Below are 22,209 nucleotides of genomic sequence, written 5' to 3' on the forward strand. Positions count from 1 at the left end.
AATTGATTCTTCAAATTGGTTGCCCCAAAGAACAGTAACCTATGGCTATGTGAATCGTACCCGATGCTCAATATCTTACAAAATCTTTTTGAAACAGAAAAATGAAACAATCAAGCAAATCCCTTGTGAGTGTTACATGTTTTAATTTATAAATAACTATGCATTCTGCTGATATTGACATCACAGATATTCAAGACGAGTTTATTTACTCATCTGTCAAAATCAAGTCTTTCTGTCAATTTTAAACTAATACAATGAAAAGAAAACAAAACGAATCAAAATTATCTACAAATTTCTAGAAGTCGTGAAGTTATCCGGATAATGAATTAAGTTTATAAGTTGATGGGACAAAGGGCCTAGCCTACCGATACACAAACTTTGACATCAAATTAATAAAAGGAAAGTTGCTTTCCTTAAACGTAAATCCCCCTCGTATTAATGGTTAAATATTGTTTTCAAACATTTAATCTTTAAATTGTAGTTTTCGCTTATTGATCGACTGATCTACCCCAATTTTTGTTGTTAACAGGCGGTAACCATACCAATACTAGAAAACGAGACCTACAAAACCAAAAAAGAAAAATTATTTTTCGGTTATTTCCATAACCTTACCTCTGGATCTTTAGTTTCCTCCAGACTAGAATGTTTTTCTTCTTCTAATTCCATTTCGACTTCGGTAATCGAGCTCTGCAATAATCCAGTAGCATCTATTGTAGGATGATGAGAGGGCGTCGGTTCCCAAGCAGATATTATTTCCTCTATTTCTTTTTCACTTCTATTATGGATGTTCCTCTTGGTACATTGAACCGGATCCAAATCCATCTGACAGACGTAAACCTAAAACATATGTGTAAGTTGACAGTTTAATATTATAACCAATAAATTTATAACTAATAGATAAAAATTAATGGGATATTTATGTAGTTCTAAAAAAATTCTGCCAACACCTTAATTAATATTAAATGTGCAATGATTGATATAAGACACAAGTAGAGAAACATTTTTTTCAATTAATATTTCTAGTGATTAAAAAATGAATATTAAGCGACATAATACATAACGGGAAATATTTAAAATTTCTTGTGATCATAGTAGTTCAAATGAACCGATATGAAAAAAGCTAAAAAAGAAATAATTCTCTCGAGTATTTCACATTAACAGAAAATATTGTAAAAATTGACTAACCTGAAAACCGTTTTGTTTAGCAAAACTCCACATTTCTCCGAAATGTTTCACTTTATCATTAACATTATCAACAACAATAAATGTAAAATATCCATCTGTAATAGTTTTTTTGAACGATTTCATAAAAGACTGTCTGTATGATTCCTCCATGTCTGCTTCATATTCATATACCATCTCTTTCACAATTTGAGTTTTTCCGTCTTCCACAACTTGTTTTTCATGTTCGACCATGAAATAATCATCTAATGATAAAATACGAGGTGCAGAACCACCGTTTTCGACCTAACAAATCAAATAAATGAAAATATCATTCTTAAGAAAGAATTTTTAAATAGTAGGACTACGTTGAGTAAAGATAAGTGTAATATGAATAAAATTAATTCCAAAATAATAATTTACCTCTTTATCTTTGATTTGTTTAGCTAAGAATGTTTTACCACTTCCGGGTGGTCCTCTCAATATTATAACTATGCGTGGAGGTCGATTATAACGACCTGGGGCATTAATAATATCTTCTATCATAGTTATTTCTTGTCTAGCTGAAGGATTCGGTGGATTACTCAATTCAGGACTCCGACTTCTTCTACTATCCATTTCGTCATTAAGTCTACCTTGTTCATTTTGTTCGAAATCCATTTCCGAATCAGATATTTCTTCTACATTTTTATTATGTAATGTATCATGAATACCATCTACAAAAATTGAATATAAGTATAAAAATTTATTGGAAAGGGACGTACTGTATTATTGCCTGTCAACCAAATATTATTAATTAGAAAAGTCAATTTACCAAATTTGTCTACAGGGTATTTTCGCCGATTTTCAAAATCGTCTCTAGCTCTATCTCTCGATCTGTATCTCTTCCTATCATTAGAGGTTCTATTATCCCGTTCAAAGGATCTATCACGTCGATTCTTTCTTCCTCTATATCTGTCTCTATCTTCGTAACGATCATAAGGAATTTCTTCTCTAATAGGAGCTGGGTACCTTAAATTGAATATATTAATATATTTTTGGATAAATTAGACGGTATCTGCCCGGTTTATACGGTTGGCGTTTTCGAGGTCGCAAAATCCATTTATCGAAATTCCAGATGTCCGAAATTAGTACTCCCAGTTTTACCAATAATTGGATTTGCTTTTTGCACTGGATTTTTAATAATTACAAGAATCTCTTTCCCTAGTTATCGAAAAATTAAAGCTTGTTTTCTGCAGCCAAAATTAAAAATTGAAGTAACAAATTAAATTACTAACTGAAAGACGCTGAAATGGTACTTGTATTTCTATTGGTTTACCAGTAATTTATAATTATCCTTAATATACTGCATAAATCAACAAATTACCACCAAGAGTTTAGTTTAATGTTAATTTTGGCTGCATAAACCAAGTTTAAGATAACCTAAGCAAAAGGAAACCTAACCTAACTTAATAAAAAACGGATCCATTCCTTTCTCTGCTTAATATGCGTTAAGAGACAATTCCCAAACGTTGAATAAATACAAGCGCCAACAACAATTATTAGCATTTCTTCACTCATTCACCCTCTAGATAAAATCTTTCGTTTAATTCATAAATCAGGTCCGAAAAGTCGAATCAGAAGTATACCAATTCAATAAATTGATAAAATAGGAAATACTACATCTAGGACATGGATAAATGGATTCTACGACCTTGAAAAACGCCAAACTAACATGTTTCTATCATGATCATAAACCAGGCAGATACAAAAGTATTTTATAGTAAGTAGTGTAAAAATAAAACTATAATGTTATTACATTACAATATATACCTGTCTTCGATGGGTGGTGGTCTCTCATATCTCAAAACAGACGGATCAAATTCCCTAATAAATTTTACTGTTTCAGCCAACCACTTAGGTCTCTCCGAATGTGGTACAGAATTGACAGGTTTATGGTTGTAATCATACATATGAACTGGTACGATAGTTACCGAATGATCAACTAAAAAATACAACATGATTTTGTAAAAACATTTCATAATCTACAGAGTGCTGCATTTTTGAAATGGCTGTGGATAAGCTGGAAGTGTCAAAGTTATTTTCCCCACCTCAAAGCAGTTCATTCTTCATGGAACAGTGGTAAAAACAACACCGAGGGTTTGCTGTGAAAGGGTCTTACCAAACCAGTAGCAATCATCGAGTGCCTAGTGCAAATTCAATCAAGTTGTGGGTGAAAATTATGAATATATCTGTGAAAAAATAAGCATAAAAGGCAGTACGAGATTCGTTGACACTCTTGAGAATTTTGAACGCGTGAGGGCGCTTTTACAGGTCTATTCGAAGGATCTTGAGGTCAGTCTGGCATTGAATGGAAACGATTTTGCTATCCGGTTGGTCGGGTATCGTTGAAGAAAATGAAGAACTTGTTCACAAACTCTGGATGAGTGAGGATGCACAATTTCATTTCTCGGGATTTGTGATTAAATAAAACTTCTGGTACTGGAGTAAACAAAGCCTTTATCAACTTCATCAACAACTTCTCCACTCAACCAAGTTACAGTTTGGAGTGCCATGCCCTCATCGGGAATCAAAGGCCCATTTTTTTTTCGAAAATGAAAGGTGGCAGTCTGTTACCGTGAACGCAGAGCGGTATTCAGAAATGTTAAGGTTCTTCTTCACTCCTTAACCTCGTCAACATGTACATAATTATAAAACACAGCCATTTCAAAAATGCAGGATTGACTTCCGCACCCTGTATTTAGTTATCACATTCAAACATGACTAATCAAAAAGTGAAAAAACTGATAACGGGACAAGAGTAACAGAAATACTTTATTCGTAAATAATCACATTCTGAGGAAACAAAAGTACAAATTTTAAGAAAATTATTACTCATATAAGAGTAAAAAAAATTTCGTGGGTAGTTTAAACATTTCAGTAAGGCCGCCATATTGCATGACGTCATAGGTATAAAATAAACACTGGACATATGATACAAAGTAAATGCGAGACTTCTTCTAAAATAAGCGTTATTATTAAACTTTGATCAATCTGAAAAATCTTATATAGATCGTGTTTTGTGCCAGGATATAAAAATACCACGACTAAAACACCCGATTAAGTTTTTTTATGATGCCAAAAAACTCGAATATATAAAAAAAATAACTTGAAAGTGTTGGTGTTGATGTAATTATTTTTGTTGCCAGGATCAGTTTAATGTAAGTGAGATTCAAATTTAACTTGTTTTAATATTTTATAGTAATTAAAATTATTATGCTTCGTGTTTTATTTATCCATAACTAATAAATAATAACTGTATTATAACAGCACACGCTACCATGCCGGCAATAATAACAATAAACAAAAATACTTTTAAAAAAATGCAAGTACCTATAGGACAATAGAGTAATCCCTGGAATAAAAGGTAGAGAAAGAGCCAATATACCCCTAAACAAGATCCATTGAATGTATACATAAAATAATCTATGTACACTAACAAGGGAGCATTACCGCCTCAATTACCACCTGAAGGCATTAGTTTTAGCAGAAACTGCTACGTAGAGGATGAAACCGAATTCCAGAGCAATAATACATCTGTGAGCAAATTAATTAGAAGATGAAGATCTTTGACAGCTGGAACCATACCACATTCTGAACTTCCTAAAAGGAATGGGATTAATAATCAACTGTAAAAACTGAGCATTTTCAGTGGCACAACAAGAGTAGGAAGCACCTTTGGGTCGCAGTGTTTATGACACCATGAACCACAACATACATACATACTTCCTATAATTATTTTTAACACTGAGATTTGGAGTACAAGGTACATCCTAGAAAATGAAATTAAGAAGCAAGGTGATAACATACTTGAAGAAAGTAAGAGGTGCAACAAGATCAGAACAAACACATTCCGGGAAAATATTTCAACATAGAAGCGGCACTATGATATTTTGAGCGTATTGTAAGAATGGGACAAGACAAAAGAATTGATACAAGGTAGTAGTATTGATAAACCAATAAAAGAAAAGCCTTAAAACGAGCTCTCGGTTTTAAGTCGTGAAAAAAATTCTAATACGATAGAAATACTTACGGTCCGCTTTTGAGCAATGTTCATAGTCGATAACAGTTGTTGGTTCAAAAATGACATCATCATCAACCATGGATGTTTCGTTACAGATCTGAGGAGGTTCGGGTGTCATATCCATGAGGGAAGGAATCTTAGGTTGCGGTTGACGTTGTGGAGGTTTTGGTGTTATATCTAATAAAGAAGGGATTTTAGCTTGCGGTGGTAATGGTTTGAACCTATTTTGTTGGTTATGCTGATAGTTACTGTTATACGGTTCATTATCGTCATCTTTGAACATCTCATTGTATTTATCGTAATCTTCTTCTTCATTATATTCATCATAATCTTCGTAATCTTTATTATCATTGAATTTACCAGATCGACCGTATTTGTTATTAAATCTTTCTCTATCTGTGAAATTGTTATTTTGTTTGTTATTAAAGACGTCATTATTTCCGAATCTCTCATTGTGAAATTTATCATTTCTTCCTTGAAAACCATCGTTAAAATGATTATTGCGATTTAATCTATCGTTACCCTTATCGAAACTGCTATTCCTAGCCCCAAATGATGGAATATTTCCAGTACCGGATCCAAAATTATCTGGTACGTTTCGTCCACCGGCGACAAAATTACCTTGAACGTTATTACCATCGAAATTTTCTTGTTCGTTTCGGCCACCAAAACCAATTTTATCTTGAATATTTCGCCCGCCGAAATTATTCTGCACGTTCCGTGCACCGAAACCGAAACGATCTTGTATATGGCGTGAACCTGAACCAAAGTTGTCTTGTGCAGTTGGAGGAGCGCCTCCATAAATATCGTGTACATTCTGGACACCACGATTAAAAGTATCTTGTGAAATTCTGGGACCAGAACTTCTCATATCGGGAGGCGGTTCACTAAATTTATCGTTCCTTTGTGGATAATAATCATCTTTATTGGTAATTTCTTGACCTGAATAATCAGTATTCTGTCCTTCATATATTGGCGGAGGTGCGTTATAACTTGGAGGATACTGTTGAAAATTGGGAGGTGGGACGCCGTAATTCTGTCCGTAATTAGAAATATTTGAAACGCTCTCTGTAGTAATACTATTGCTATGAGTTACGGGAGGTGCGTTCTGAGATACTATCGATAGCATACTTAGAAGTTTTTGATCACCTAAAATGGAGTTTATTCCCTTAGATATGGCCTCAAAATCTGGACCTTTAGGTTGTGTGCTAGCTTCTTCCTCAGTTTTCTCTGATCTATCGGGTAAATCTTCTTTAGCATCATCTTTGACAAGATCTAATCCAGGAATTCCTTCCGCAGAAGAAGTGGAAGTTAAGAAACCCTCCCCTTCTTTTTCTGGTATATTATCGATATCCTGATAGGGTGATTTGTTTTTGAATGATAAAGGCTCGTTGTTTTGGTTTGGAGGAAGTTTGTTGTATAAATCATTTGTTTGGTGTTGTGTTGATTTATCTCCAAGATATGTACCCAAAAGAGATGGTTTCGCCGTTGAAGACAATTGAGAAGTGTTGCTTGATGCTTGTTGAAGAGTGTCGGATTTCTGAGATGCTACGGTTGTAGTTACTTGACCACACAAAGCAAGTCTTTTACGTCTCATCTGTTCGCGCCTCTCTAACAATGAATTTCTCCACGACTCCCACTTTTTTTCATATTCTTTATACTGTGTTTTGTCAGGATGATTGGCATTTTGTTCTCTCCATTTGTTAAATTGTGCTTCCCAAGCGGCGAATTCTTTATCGAATTTTTTCTCGGCTTCTGATAATTCTTCAACGTTGGGTTTTGCCGGCGTTGAAGACTGAATAGGAGGAACGTTTTGAGTGGCCGTAGCCTGAGGAGGAACCTGGCTTGTTGAAGTTGAAGGAGGCGGTTGAGAATAATTCGGCCATTGAGCAGGCGGTGGTTTTTGCACCATCATTCTTTTAGCAGAATCAGTATAATCATTGTCTTGAGTATATGGTCTTTTTTGTGCAGTACTTTGCCAACTAGTTTGTGTTGGTTGTACTTGATATAATGGTTGCACTGGTGTCTGAGAAATCATAGCCGGAGTTGCGGTTGCATACCCTGGAGGTATTGCAGTAAAGCCTGCGAGCTGTGTAGGAGGTTCTTCTGGAGGCAGAGGAGGTTTATTGTCAATAGGAAGGGGAGGGGCTGTTGCTGCAGAAATAGTTGGCAAAGGAGGGTGAACTTGGACGGCTGTTGGCAACGTTCCCTGCATTGCATTTAAAGATTTTTGATACTAAAAAAATTTAATTCATTATATTCGTTAATAATAATATAAAGGTTTTTCACCTCCGCTCCATACTGTTGATGCCATTGTTGATACTGTTGTTGCCATTGAGCCCATTGTTGCCAATTCTGTTGCTGAGCTTGAGCCCATTGATCTTGGCTGTAGCCCATGGGAGCTAGAACTGTGGGTGTTGAATTAATACCTGTTGGTAGTAATGAAGAAGGTACCGTCGCCGCTACCGCAGTAGGTATGGGAGCTGCAGCTGCCGACCAAGTTGGCCAAGACATATTCTATATCTAAAATTTTTAAGTTGTATAGTAAATTCACAATTACATTAAGAAATATCTTACCTGTGTAGTTTAAAGGGTAAAATGAATCTACTTCTGAAAGTATCTGTTTCTAAACTGAAAGACAATTTGTTTTCGTTACCAAAATTAAATGATCTTACAACTTCTATTGAAATAATTTTTATTAGAAAAATTTAATTACATATAAATGTGTATCAAAATTTATACAGTATAAACTTTTAGTTTAAAATAAAATATGGGTGTGGAGGAAAAAGGATATCGAATCATGTTCACTAGTTACATGTAATTAGAAATTGTTGATTTTTATACATGGTGTTCATCAGATAGGTGAACAATGAAATGGAGAGTAGGTGGTGTAACCTCCTACCCATTGAGGCATTAAAAAAATCCTTTCGTCACTTTCATACCTTCGAACCCCTACAACTTTTTACTTTTTCTAAAATCTTAGAGAATGGTACGTCCTAAAGAAATTGATATTTCTGATAGATTATTGCTAGAAGCAAATCTAAAAAAAATACAGCTTAAAGCTTAAAATTGGAGAGAAAGATACAATGCTACCTGAATAGTATGTTCGAAGATCTGTCGAACACACTGACATTGATATTGGATATTTTTATAATTAAACATGTTCTGATTCAATCAATTTGATCATAAAATAGGCAAATAATGTTGTCCTTCTTGCACAATTCGCCTTTTAGTAAAGAAAGGTATTGAAGTAAAAAGCAGCAGTTAATTTTTCTGCTACGATAGGATTTTAGGAGAATATTGGTGAATACAAACCATCACTCAATAAATCGTGTGACTAACTAAGAAAAAAATCGATTTTATTAATCAATAAAATCTCCTTCAAGAGCAATACATTCATTCCAGCGCTTCTCTAACTTCTCGATGCCATGCTGGTAGAATAGGCGGCTGCAGTTTCAGCAATTCCTTCTTCATTTGAGCTGAATTGGGGGTCAGATTTGGACTATTTGATGGATGAGGACGCAATTCGAAGTATAATTCGTTCAATTTAACCATACGAGTCCGTTTTTCCTTGATTTATGCATTCAAACGATCCAACAACTCAATGTAGTATTCGCTACTGATTATCTCTCCCTTTTGGAAACAGTCGATTAACAATATTCCATGCATATTCCAAAATACTTAAGCCATAACCTTCCGAGCTGACTGTTGTGCCTTTGGACGCTTTGAACATGGTTCACCGGCTGCAATCCACTCAGATGATGATCTTTTTCATTCCGGAATGAAGATGTAGATCCATGTTTCATCCATTGTCACAGATCGACACGAAAAAATCTGATTTATTCCATGTAAACATGGTCAAACACTGCTTTGAATCGCGTTGTTGTTTTTTATCGACGGTGAGTAAACAAACGCGGCAAGCACTTTGGACGATCGGAACGTTCACAATCATCGGTGTCTGTACTACAACGTTTAAATTCAGCAAACCAATAACAAATGGTTCTTTTCGAGCAGAGTCCGGATAACACTTTTGAAGCCATTGCTGAGCTTGTACAGTATTTTTTCTATCGAGTTATGATAAATAACCTCACGAAATTGTTTTGAAAATAACAAAACTTAAATGGATGTCACTTTTATCCGACTAATCGAAATGTCATAACATTTGACATATAGTCTTTTGAAAGTTGGTACTTCATAAACGTCATATGGATTTGACAATGGCAATGCCATCTGTGAGTCAGTCACACGACTTGTGGAGTGATGTTATATGTTCAATAGAAAAATTGGGAAAACAATATTTTAAAGCTATGTTTGTTAAAAAAAAACTAAATACGAAATAAGTTTATAAGACAATATATGAAAAATTGTCAATTTAATAATACTGAACTAAATACTTTGGCCTTTTGCATATAATCAAGATAAAAAACATATTTTTGAGTATTGTAGTCTTTTCCTGTAAAAAAGTATTTGCAGTTTGTGTTCTATTCCACGAAGAAAATGGATAAGTTATGCATTATGAAAGAAAAAAAAATAAAAATGTTGATCTGTAACATAATATTTAAAATTTAATACTTCTAGTATAAAAAACTTTTATAATAACAAATATACTTTCAACATACAAATGATTGGATTTATTCACCAGGTAATAGATAAAAAGTATTCGGCAATTTATATGAGTAGTTATGAAAGTAAAAATTTTATATCCAAATTGAAAAATATCAATTTGAATTAACTTAAACTACAGAGCGCGAAGATCAATAATTAAATAAGTACTAATCAACCAGTAATTTGAAAAACAAAAACATCGAAACACTTGTTTTTATTTGGATGTATTGGGGTAACCCTTAGTTGCAGCTCTACCAAACTTTTTTCGAAACGCTAAGTCATCTTATTATAAGAATCGAAAAATTAATTACACCATATTCTTTGTACCTTTCACTTATATAGTTAATTGTAAGATTTTATACTTGTTTCCTTTTTTATTTTTAGAAAACAAATCGAATGTTGATAGGTTACGTAATCAGTTTTAAACAAGGTAAAGAAAGAAAATAATATTCCCACTACCCAGGCTCGCCTCTTTTTTAATAAAAACTCATTCCAAATTAAAAATAGCCTACAGACATTAGGTTTTATCATTACTTGGAATCCTGCCAATAACATCGTCGATTACAACATTAAAAAGTAATATTTTATATTAAAAAATTTTTCTCAATAGCCTCATAAGAAAAAGGAAAAAAGTGATATGGTGAGACTACATTTTTCAGGAGCTGTGTTTAAAAAAAAGTTGGTAAGATTAGAGATAATGGATCGATTAAAAAATTTCTGTTCGTATTAATATCAATTCAAAATTTTTTTAAAGTTACAAGTTGAATAGTAATTATTTGATTCCAAAATTTCACGCAACTCTGTATATTGGAATGATATATATCAAACAAGTAATTCTTTGATAACTATTTGATAAATTGTCTCGATTTTAGGTATGTTTTGATAGAAAATTAGTTGCAAAAAACAGGTAAAAAATTAAAGTTTCCATCTATCAAAATATATATTCTAATAAAGACCTTTCAAAATATATATTTTAATAAAGACCTCTCTAAATATATATTTCAACAAAGTTCTATCAAAATATACATTATAATAAAGACCTTTCAAAATATATATTTCAATAAAGACCTCTCTAAATATATATTTCAACAAAGTTCTATCAAAATATATATTATAATAAAGACCTTTCAAAATATATATTTCAATAAAGACCTCTCTAAATATATATTTCAACAAAATTCTATCAAAATATATATTATAATAAAGACCTTTCAAAATATAAATTCTAATAAAGACCTTTCAAAATATATATTTCAATAAAGACCTCTCTAAATATATATTTCAACAAAACTCTATCAAAATATATATTTCAATAAAGTCCTTTCAAAATATATATTTCAATAAAGTCCCATCAAAATATATATTTTGATAAAGACCTATAAAAATGAATATATATTCCAATAAAGTCCTATCAAAATATATATTTTGATAAAGACCAGAATAGGTTGAAACAGATAAAGGAATTGTTTATCTATTTAATACATATCTAAATATATATTTCAATAAAGATCTATCAAAATATATATATTTTAATGAACACCTTTCAAAATACATATTTTAATAAATTCCTATCAAAATTTATATTTTGATAAATTAAAATATATATTTCAATAAAGTCCCATCAAAATATATATTTCAATAAAGTCCTATTAAAATATACATTTTGATAAAGATCTATAAAGTAAAATATATATTTCAATAAAGACCTATAAAAATATATATTTTGACAAAGACCAAAATAGGTCGAAACGTCAATTGTTTATCTGTTTAATACATATCTAAAATCAAGACAAATTACCAAGAAAACATATACAGAGGACTAAGAAGTAAATAAGAAACAAGTGATTTTTTATCACAAGTTTTCAGTTTTTATAAATACAATATAAAATATGTGCAAAACGTTAACATACTCGTATATACTTCCAGATTGTCATTAGTAATAAAATTTCGATTTCGTTCTACAATTGTGACGTGTAAGGCCAAATAATCTTAAAGGGCATTTTACACGGTTATTTCTTTTCATTTTCGTCTTAATCGAACCTATTTGTTAAGGGTCTTTTACACGGTCATTTCAGCTTGTATTTCCGTCTCCAGTGTCAGTTTTCCGTGTTTCTTTTTATATGATCCGTTCATTTGTCAGCGTTCGGGTCCGTCTTATACCCCAAGAAAGGGTTTGATTTGTACAATTCGATGAATTCACAAATAAGATAACAACTTGAATGGAAACTAACGAAAGGGTTGATGAATGTGTTTAGACGCAGGATTCTACTAAACTAAAATGAAACCTCCTAAGTTCTCCCTTTCCTTTTTAATTTTCTTAACAGTATCTACTTAAGTCAAACTGGCAGTTCGGCTAAGATAGAAATCAAAACTGAACTGACCGTGTAAAAGACCCTTTAAAAGCAAAAACTGATGGTAAAACTGAAACGGAAAAGGGAAACTAACGTGATGGTTAAATCTATTGTTCCGTTTCGTTTCAATTTAGTAAAATCCTGCTTCTAAGCACGTACATCAAGTTTTTATTCAAGGTGTTAGTGTTAAGGACAGTTAAAAGCAAAAAAATATCGATCAACGTTTAAAAAAGTAAATTCACAGACTAGGAAAAAAGTCTAGAAGCCGATAAATAAAATGACTAAAACGAACAACTATATAAAAAGAAACACTGAAATGACCATGTAAAAGGCATTCAAATAAAATAAGTTCGAGGGAGTCGAACGGTAACGAAAGGTTCGAATTATCGTTTGCAATTCATGTCTTCATGTCGAAAAGTCTATTTTTAACATAAAATGGTATTTACAAAGTTTTGTTGGACCTTAATTACGATTCGTAAAAATATAAATATAAAATATTCTTATTCTAAGAGTCAAGTATCAATTACCAGGAAAAATTACTGGAAACCGTTGAAACACTTCGGTCACGTGCTAAAGACCGCAAATACAGTTTACTGAAATCTCAATTTAGGAAAGGAGTAGAGCCACAACGAGCACTCGGGCTAAAAACTTGGATCAACAATTAATTTAACGAGACTTTAGCTACGGCCAAGTGTCTGATGTCACATGTCCAAATTTTATATAAATATGACACAATAGATAAGTTTCAATATCTATCTATATAAACAAAGTTGTGGCGTTTCAAATAAAACTATATGAGCTGGATAATGAGGTAAATATTTCAACCTGATAGGTTTGTAATATTTTATACGAAAGATTACATATAAAAATTTGCAATTTGTTAATCTTGCTCGCATTAAAAGTTTAAACGAATATTTTAATATTTTCAAACATAATCCGGGTGAATTTACATTCGATATGTCTCGGTAAAAACAAAGTTACACTCGATACAATGGACTTCATTCAAAAAACGTGTTTCCAAGATAGCAAAAACCTTTTTGTTAACCAATAAGGTCATATACATAAGGTTTGGAGATTAAAAAGGTGTAAACTCTAACTGCTGGTTTAGAATCATAAAATCATAATAAAAACACGCTAATTTGGCGAGATTTAGTACTCTCGGCTTTTTGAAATGGATCTATTAATTACACGAAAAGGCAGTTCCTCTTGATAATAAAAACGTATCGCATTTCGTAGAAAAATATCTTTTACCCGAGTTTCGTCAATTGAAATAACTCAATTTAAGTAAACCTAACAGATCAAACGCTTTCTGAAGCCGTCTCGGACTATAGCAATATGACACACATAGATAATACAGATAAAGAGGAAAACAGCTTCAACTTCACAAATGTCAAGCGTTAAGTTGTAGGTAAAACGCTTAGACACAACAAGGAGATTAACATATGAGCCAGAAATAACAAGACTAATGTTACAAATAAAATAAAATTTCAATATTCACAACGAGTAACAAAATTATTGGTCATAGTAATAGTTAATAATTAGTATTTAGTCCAAAACAAAAATTGAACAAGTTTGCAGCATGTCCGGAAATAAATATTATTAGAATCGTTTACAGAGTAGAAGGCACTTTCCAGTAAATATGCCCACAAATTATTCGCAAGTGATTATGCATTTTTTTGTATTGTAAAATATTGAGCCCTCAACTAATTCACAACGTGGAGTAGGTCGTGCTCCGCGTTCCTAAATGGATAGCCAGGCAACGACCTTTCTGAAATTTTAAAGAAATCGCTGCAGTGAGCCCTTCTGTTTAGCCCGAGTAAATATCTATCAGCTCTCTTTTGTAGTTTGAAGATTCGCTCAAATTGAGTCGCACTACACGTACCCCAGAAGGGAAGGGCATATCGGAGATGCGACTCAATGAGGGCATAATAAACTGTTGAGGAGGTGGATAAGTTCAAGTTCTTTGGAAACTGATTTCAACGCAAAACAGGAGGAGATAAGGCGGCAATATGTAAATCCCATATTAAGGAATTTTCCACAACCAGCCATAAGAATTTTACAGATTCAACGACCTCAATGTTCCGATGATGAGGTGCTGTTTTGCTCCAAGAGAAACTAGTGTCGTTTTCAAATAGACATATTTCATTTTTATAAACAGAAGAAAAAAAAATAGGGCCTAATACTGAGCCTCGGGGCACTCCATATTTTATTGGCTTACACGATGACATCGTTGTATCACTTCTGTTGGTAAGGTATAAGTTAAATCATACGAGAGGTGGAGAGGGGTAGAAAAACAGAACATAGTCTTGGAAGAAGAAGTGAAAGATGTAGATATCCAGGAAATGATATGTATTAATCAATTATGAGAACAGTGACATCCTAAAAATAGCCCCCCTCTCCAAAATGAAACTAATATCCCATAAGAGTCGTTTCTCCTAGCCGTAAACACATTTTATAATTCTAAAGAAAATTCAACAGATATTGACTTTCTCCATCTTCATCGACCGAAGTACAATCATGTCGTATATGAAAATTAACAATATATTCAGCATTTGCTCGTTGAACCGATATAGCGAAAGGATCGGTAGGATGAAAAGTGAAAGCTACCAATTTTCTCACACTAGGAGTCGTAGATCGTAAAACACCGGCGCATATTTTGAACCGCAAAAATCCGGAATCTCTAGAATAAAACCTGATGGGGTGTTCGCCGCAAGCTTTAGGGCGTTCCATTACAGACACCCATTTTTCGTCGTAACTGAATAAGGATAAATCTAAATAAGGGGAACAACTATAAGATTGAGCGCTTATCGGTAATTGAGCTAAAAGTCTTTTAATAGCTTCAGTTTTTCCGCCAAATTTGGCGTTTATTATCGTTTGTTTGAAACGTTTTTGAAGTAATCTAGCGAACAAATTATTCGAAGGACTACAAGTGAATGGAGTTTCGTTATAAATATTAGCATTTCGAAACAAATCGCCGAAGTTTTCGAACAGATTTAAAAGTTCTTTAGACGAATTTTCGTATACAGCTAAAATGTTGCTGGATTTTATATCGTAAACAGCTAAAAACTGCGGTTGACTATTGACGTCTGTTGATTTTAAGGTGACCACATCTTCGCTCGCGTATTTTATGAACAGCGTATTTTCATTTAGAAGCTGCATCTTCCACATCTTCAACGAAACGAAATTTCCGAAATAATGATAGAATTTTCTCAACTCGGTCGGGTTATTATTTCTAGCACTTAAGGCGGCCGCACGTTTATACAAAAAAGTAAGTAACCTATGTTTTAGAGAATTGATACAAGTCTCTCTGAATGCCCTTTCGTAAGGAAACACTGAATTGTATATATAGGAATCGTCTTCGTAGCAAAATCTTCCTATTTTCTTAATATCCACAAACATCCCGTCTAATATCTGGAAAATGTATATCAGCTGATGCTGCACCGACAGAACTGCCAAAGTGTCTTTATAAAGGTACAAACCTTGATTGTGCGACAAAAATATTTTGTCCACTTTAAATTTTCTAGTATCGCAAAGTTTACCTAACTGTAAATCGACCAAATAAAGGGTGTAATCTTCTAAAGGTGATTGTAAATTAGGCGTTACCGATTCGTTGCTGGTATAAATTTCATAAAAGTGCGGTCTTATTTCTTCGGGTATAAAAGAAGCCGATCCAATAATAACGTATCTACCGTCCTCGGTAAATAAACTGCACTCTCTGTTAAGTTGCTCCGAACCTTTCGATACGACTACGCGATTTTTCAAAGTGAAAAATTTTTCGAACATCTTGCTTTTAACTTCGTATCGAAGACGTTCGTCTTCTTTTTCCTCGCAATTTTTAAGTAAATCGGCGGCGGCGGCTGGTCCGCGATAAAAATAAATTTCTAAGCAAGTCTGATCGGCGGAGAACGCTATGAAATATTTGCCGTCCGGACTAAATTTTCTCAAAAAACATGGCGGTTTTTCAATGTTGATGACGGTGAAATTAGGAAAAACGTTTTGATAAAATTGTCTCGCTGTATGAAAGTGCGTCCCCGGATATTTGTACGCGTATATTTGTCTGCGATCTAAACGGAGTACAATATTTTGCGGAGATATTTTTTTCTGCTTGGGAAAAAGATCCATTACGACATCCTCTTGCTACGTTGTTTAATTAAGTTTAAAATTTATCTGGAATAAAATAGTTTCAATGTACTTTTCCGATAACGTACACCATCATATTAAATAAATTAAATATTTTCAATGAATCACATATCACAATCATATCCACTCATTTATACAGGGTGTTTCTATATTCGACCGACAACGCTCTACCACAGAGAGATCTCAATAAACGATTCATTTTTATATAGGAATACGAACCGTTACGGGGCCTAGTTATTGAGATATAGGATGTTCAACATTTTAAATCAAAAATTTGCCATAAATCAAGAACGCCTTTAAATTTTTTTCCCCAAATTTGGTGACCAATATGCTCCTTAATAAAGTAATATTTTGACATAAACAAACTTTGGAAAAATTGTTCTAGTTGTCACTTTCATCCTCCTATTTTATACGCCACTGTAGCAAATTATTTTTTAATTTTGTTTTAAATTGCCTGATTATTTTTAGTTGAGAAACTAATAACCTTCTATGGAGCTAAAATGAACGGGGGATAAGTGACAACTAGCCTTGACAGCGCGCCACTGTTTAAAGTTTGTTTATGTCAAAATATTACTTTATTAAGGAGCATATTGGTCACCAAATTTGAAAAAAAAATTTAAAGGCGTTCTTGATTTATGGAAAATTCTTGATTTTGATTTAAAATATTGAACACCCTATATCTCAACAACTAGGCACCGTAAGGGTTCGTATTCCTATATAAAAATGAATCATTTATTGAGATCTCTCTGTGGTAGAGCGTTGTCGGTCGAATATACAAACACCCTGTATCATAGTAAATATACGCATCTACGAAACGATTATTAAATTTAAGGTTTCATAATTCAAATAATGAAATTAAAGTATGGTTTTAAGTATAACAGTACATTATATTATTATAGTAGGGGGCTGATATTGTCGTGAGAGAGTAATAAAACTCAATTTTTAATGTAAAGTTAAGTACGGTTAGGTTACGTAACCTAAATTCACAATAGGTCATTTTGAGTTGACGCCATTTTCCGCGTGGGGCGAACACATATTAACCATATACTAAACAACCTGAAAAGAGAGATTTGAAATATGGATTTATGTAAAAATACCGGTTTTTGTGCAGTCGTGGGTTGCTCTAAAAAGGATAACAGGAGCCAAGTCCATTTTTTTCCCAAAAGCTCACAAAAAGGAGAAGAAATTATAGCATTAGCAAAGAACGATGTAAATGTTGGATACGAGAGTTGGAGAGGGAAGAAATTTTAAGCGATTTCTTTTTAAATAATGCAGATTTATAAAAATAATATAATATTTTTCCCATATATTTACCCTCGTGGGGTAAATTTATAAACACTGTCTCTCACGTTCTTAATTTATTTAAACACTTTACACTACACTTAATTAATTCACATAATTAATTTAAATTCTTCGGTTACTTTTCTATTTAATTCTGTTCACTATGACTATTTATTATAAACTAAATTAACTGAGCTAAACAAACTCGTTTATATATCCAAACGAAGTCTCAAAAATTCTAGAAAATAAAGAAACAATATAAATAAATAGATAGACCTTCCTAAAAATGATGTTAAAAGAAACAATGTAAACAAATTGCTTGCTATGATCAAAACTAATATAAAAAAAACCAAAAAAGCAGCGACTTGGTCACATCTTAGAAGTCAATTATAACTAGTCATGTTGGGGACGAGTTTTTAACAAAATTTTTCTATATAAAATTGATTGCTTTGGTACTTTGAAAAGTGTTTTAAGATTGCAGAGAAGACTGTTTTCAGGTAGATGGAATAATTGTATATTTTGTGGCTTAAAGGCACTTTAGGCCAGATTGAGGGTTTTGTAGATTTACTTACCGTAAAACGGAAAAACAAAACGACTAAAATTAGTTAGTATTTAGCATAAAATTATGATAATACATATAATAAATTAATATACTTCTCAATCAAATATGCATTAAAAAAAAATAATGCCTAATTATAAAAGGTTTTAATTTTAATTTTAATGGATTTAGCAAAATATTGTGTTGTTTAGATAATTATGAATTTCTTTTGCACTCTATTGCTGACTAATTTAAGCAGTTATAATATAGGCCTATATGTATTAATGTGATCGTTTCGTTGCATTTTAAAACCGTCAGTATTAACTGCAACTAATCTTGTGAAAAATATCTCACCTTGCCAACAACAACAAAGAATACATCACACACATTTTGCACAAATCCAGCTTCATAATATTTGTAAACTTATAATGACTTATAAGCCTTTAACTGGTCACCAGTGACCATTATGCTTACATTTGGTAAAAACCCTAAGTTTTTCGATAAATCACCATTACTAAACGATGATAGTCACTTAAACATGGTAATTTCAGAAAATAAACGCACTCAACACTATAGATCGGGATTAAATTAATATTATTTGAAAATATTAAAAAACTAATATTTTCAATAATTTTCTTTTTCTATTTTTTCGGTGCATTCAAGATCATCAGTTTGAATACCACAATTTCCACCTTCTTTTGGTCAATAAGAAATCCAAAAACTATGAATTTCCCGATTTGTCCCCGAAAATTGTACCTGAAACCTTTTTATGTCGTATTTTCGGAAAGTACATACAAAAACAAACTGAAAAAAAAATTATTGAATATCATAATTTGAACAATTTTTACAAATTATTAAAAATTTTTTAGGTTAGGATTCCCTTTCTTCATGTTTTCTTTGTAAAGTTACAAAAATTTAACAATTTGTTACTTGTTTATATAAGAAATAATACAATAAATAATATAAAATTAATTTTTTTCCATTACGGTGTTCAGTTTTTAATAATATTCTAAGAAAATTGATAATGTTCTTCAATATATGCGTTTTTAATCTAAAATTATAAATAGAAGAACTACATATATGGAATGGTAGCCATTTATATACCATCCATAAGAAGCTTCCGTTTTTACAACAGCATCTTTACAAATATAAAAACAGGAAATTTCGCCATACTTTGAAACTAAAAGTTTCGTTTGAATATAAAGATATATCTGCCGAAATAAGTACGATTTCAAATAAAATTTTATACTGTAATAATAATTTATCTAAAAATTAAAAGTGAATCGGTACAATCAAGAAAGTACATGGTTTAGTAGCCTTCTATCCCTCATAAATAGAACTGCTGCCCATTGTAACCCAAAAATCAAGCTTCTGAAGACATAAGATCCAGTATCCATTGCTGCCACACTCATAGATGAAGGACAAACAAGTTTATCATTTCATTTCAACTACAACCTATCCTGAACTAAATCAGGTACCCTAGCTAGTTGAAACTAGGATTTTTCTAAGTTATTTCTCTCTCAAAAATTAGTGTTATTACAATCAAGGATGTCATATATTGTGGTAATCCACTATCTTTCACTCATATAAATGGGTTTTGTTGTTATCCAAAGGACAACTTTTTGAAAATATCTGTCTATAAATTAGCATGGAAACTGAACTATCTGCAATTGAGGAAAAGTTGTTGATATTCATACTGATCACAAAGCTTACTACCTCTACACCAACTTTCATACACTGTCTGACCAAAGATCACTGAAGATGGTAAAACGCGCGTCAACAGTGACTTTATTTGAGACTCAAATTGACAGTTATGATTTGACATATTTCTATGTAACGTCTGTGTTGATGCTTATCTTTTATCAAATTAAATACTGATAATACTTATAGGCAGTAAATATAAGAAAGAAAATAATTTTTTATAGACAACACACTTCAAGTTATGATGTAGCAATCAAAAATATATATAAACATAATTGTTAAGGAACTCTTTTATTTATAAAATAATAAGCAGATAAAACAGGGAGCTCTTCATAAAGAACTCCTCCATAAAATGTTTTCTGTCGTTTTTCCACCAGATGATGTAACTGATGAGGCGTAGAGTAAAGGTTATAAACAAAAAGAGCAAACCTACTAAAGTAGGTTATATATAAAATAAAAGCTATGACAATTTTTTCTTTAATTTTTGTGCACCCTATGTTTTAATTTTTTTTTGTTATTACCACATTAAAACCAATGCAAAAACATTTCTAGTCTCGTTTTCTACACAAATTTATATAGAATATCCAAATAATTATCATAAAGCTGACAGATATTTCCCCCAAAATCAACTCAACAATGCTAATGGATTCTCAATATTATTTTCTAAAATAGTTCAATAATCCAAATAGCACACAAAACAAAAATATAAAATAATATTCTTCAAAAACATCACATACACCATACACATAAACCATTGTCCCTTAAGGTAGTTCTGCCAATAGTTTACACCACTATCATTTAACTCAATTCAGTTGCAATGATTATAATTTCAATAGAGGAAACTTGTCTGTAGTTAATTTAAGATATAAAATTATGTGTAAAGAAGTTTTTGTACTATATTTGTTATAAGTTCATATACATACATACAAAATCAATATCTAATGTTGAGTATAAAACATTTAAAAATAATAATACTATAACAATTCACATAGTCTATTTCTCCTTTACATATAGAAAAAACATTTTTATACAAATTTCATGTAAATAAATTTTAGAGCCACCATCTATTAACACTATCTTTAGTAAAAGGCGAATGACTATATTGTTACCAATAAACGATAAAACAGTAGAATATTGTGGTATGAAACCAAAATCCAAGCTTTAAATTAAATTACCTACAATATTTCAACTCAATATAACTTTTCACTAGGTTTTACCAATATAGTAATTATACATAATCAATCCTGATCCTGATAAATAAATTGGATCTATGGGGTCATTTCAAACTTCTCATAAGTCTACTGAATAGAGGACTTGCAATTAAGTTTACATTTTAAGTATTAGTAAAAATGTTGTTATTTATATGTATATGTATCTGTTTGTTAGCTTCTGGGGAACATTATAAATATTTTCAAATACATTGAAGAAAGTACAGATTCAGCATTTGATATGTATCATGTATAGACCCTCGTATCAACAAATTTGCACATATTCAAATTAATATTTATCATAAAATATATAATTATCTATTTTTTCAATTATAAATGTCAATTAAAAATTAAAGTCGGGATCATCAATGGTTATGTATATTATATTATTTTAAGCAAAAATGTGTATTTACGGTAACAATTCAATTATTTCATGATAGATATATAAATTTAATACGAAGATACATACCTTTATAATTGCTGCAACTATCACTAATATTTGTAATATTTAAGATGCCCTAAAATAAACATAATCAGTTAGTTATAAAAAAAAAATTTAATATTACAAACCTAATCAATCACCCATGTTGGCAAACGCTTTCGCTACAAATATTAACATCATTATAAATTATCATTCAATATAACGCCAATTATTTTATGATGCTTTTGATGAAAATCAATTCACTCTATACCACAGAACGTTTAAAATACAGGTGCCCCCATAGAACATACCTTTGGTATGTTCTGCTGGTACCCCGAAAACAGGAGTGACAGATAACACTGTGCGCTATTTAAAAAGCAGTGATGTCTTAATTTAGTCTTAATATTAGTTCATATTTGAGGTTCTAAATTCTTTTAAGAAGTGTAATAGGAATATTCTCATTTATAATGTGACAATTAATAAATCACAAATATAGTTTAAGGAGTACTCTACTCTACTATACATTGTGTAACATACTTCATAGTATAGGCACACGATTGAAAGAGTTAAAGCATATATATATATATATATATATATATATATATATATATATATATATATATATATATATATATATATATATATATATATATATATATATATATATATATATATATATATATATATATATACATATAGCATTCCGCTAAGCACTCGCGATATCACGTTTAAGACAAATT

At 31.6% G+C, this 22,209-nt stretch overlaps 2 protein-coding genes across 3 annotated transcripts in view; both read right to left on the reverse strand.

Moving 5' to 3' along the window:
• LOC130441970 (YLP motif-containing protein 1-like) overlaps positions 1-21,752 on the reverse strand; it is a 26,239-nt gene extending 4,487 nt beyond the window's left edge. Inside the window, exons 1-10 of one of the 2 annotated variants that reach the window (XM_056775906.1) lie at positions 21,619-21,752; positions 21,518-21,566; positions 7,802-7,855; positions 7,514-7,747; positions 5,234-7,460; positions 2,974-3,145; positions 1,976-2,172; positions 1,585-1,877; positions 1,186-1,467; positions 613-837 (exon numbers count right to left, since the gene is read on the reverse strand). In XM_056775906.1, the coding sequence (XP_056631884.1) occupies positions 613-837; positions 1,186-1,467; positions 1,585-1,877; positions 1,976-2,172; positions 2,974-3,145; positions 5,234-7,460; positions 7,514-7,738 (3,621 nt within the window). In that variant the 5' untranslated portion in view covers positions 7,739-7,747; positions 7,802-7,855; positions 21,518-21,566; positions 21,619-21,752. The remainder of the gene's footprint in view (positions 1-612; positions 838-1,185; positions 1,468-1,584; positions 1,878-1,975; positions 2,173-2,973; positions 3,146-5,233; positions 7,461-7,513; positions 7,748-7,801; positions 7,856-21,517; positions 21,567-21,618) is intronic. The other variant, XM_056775907.1, reaches the window with a different exon arrangement.
• On the reverse strand, positions 14,641-16,302 carry LOC130441770 (DET1 homolog). The gene has a single exon (XM_056775556.1). It carries the CDS (start codon positions 16,300-16,302, stop codon positions 14,641-14,643), a length of 1,662 nt encoding a protein of 553 aa, XP_056631534.1.
• Positions 21,753-22,209: the final 457 nt, after the last annotated feature.

The sequence above is a fragment of the Diorhabda sublineata genome, chromosome 3 (genome assembly GCF_026230105.1).
Source record: "Diorhabda sublineata isolate icDioSubl1.1 chromosome 3, icDioSubl1.1, whole genome shotgun sequence".
NCBI lineage: Eukaryota > Metazoa > Arthropoda > Insecta > Coleoptera > Chrysomelidae > Diorhabda > Diorhabda sublineata.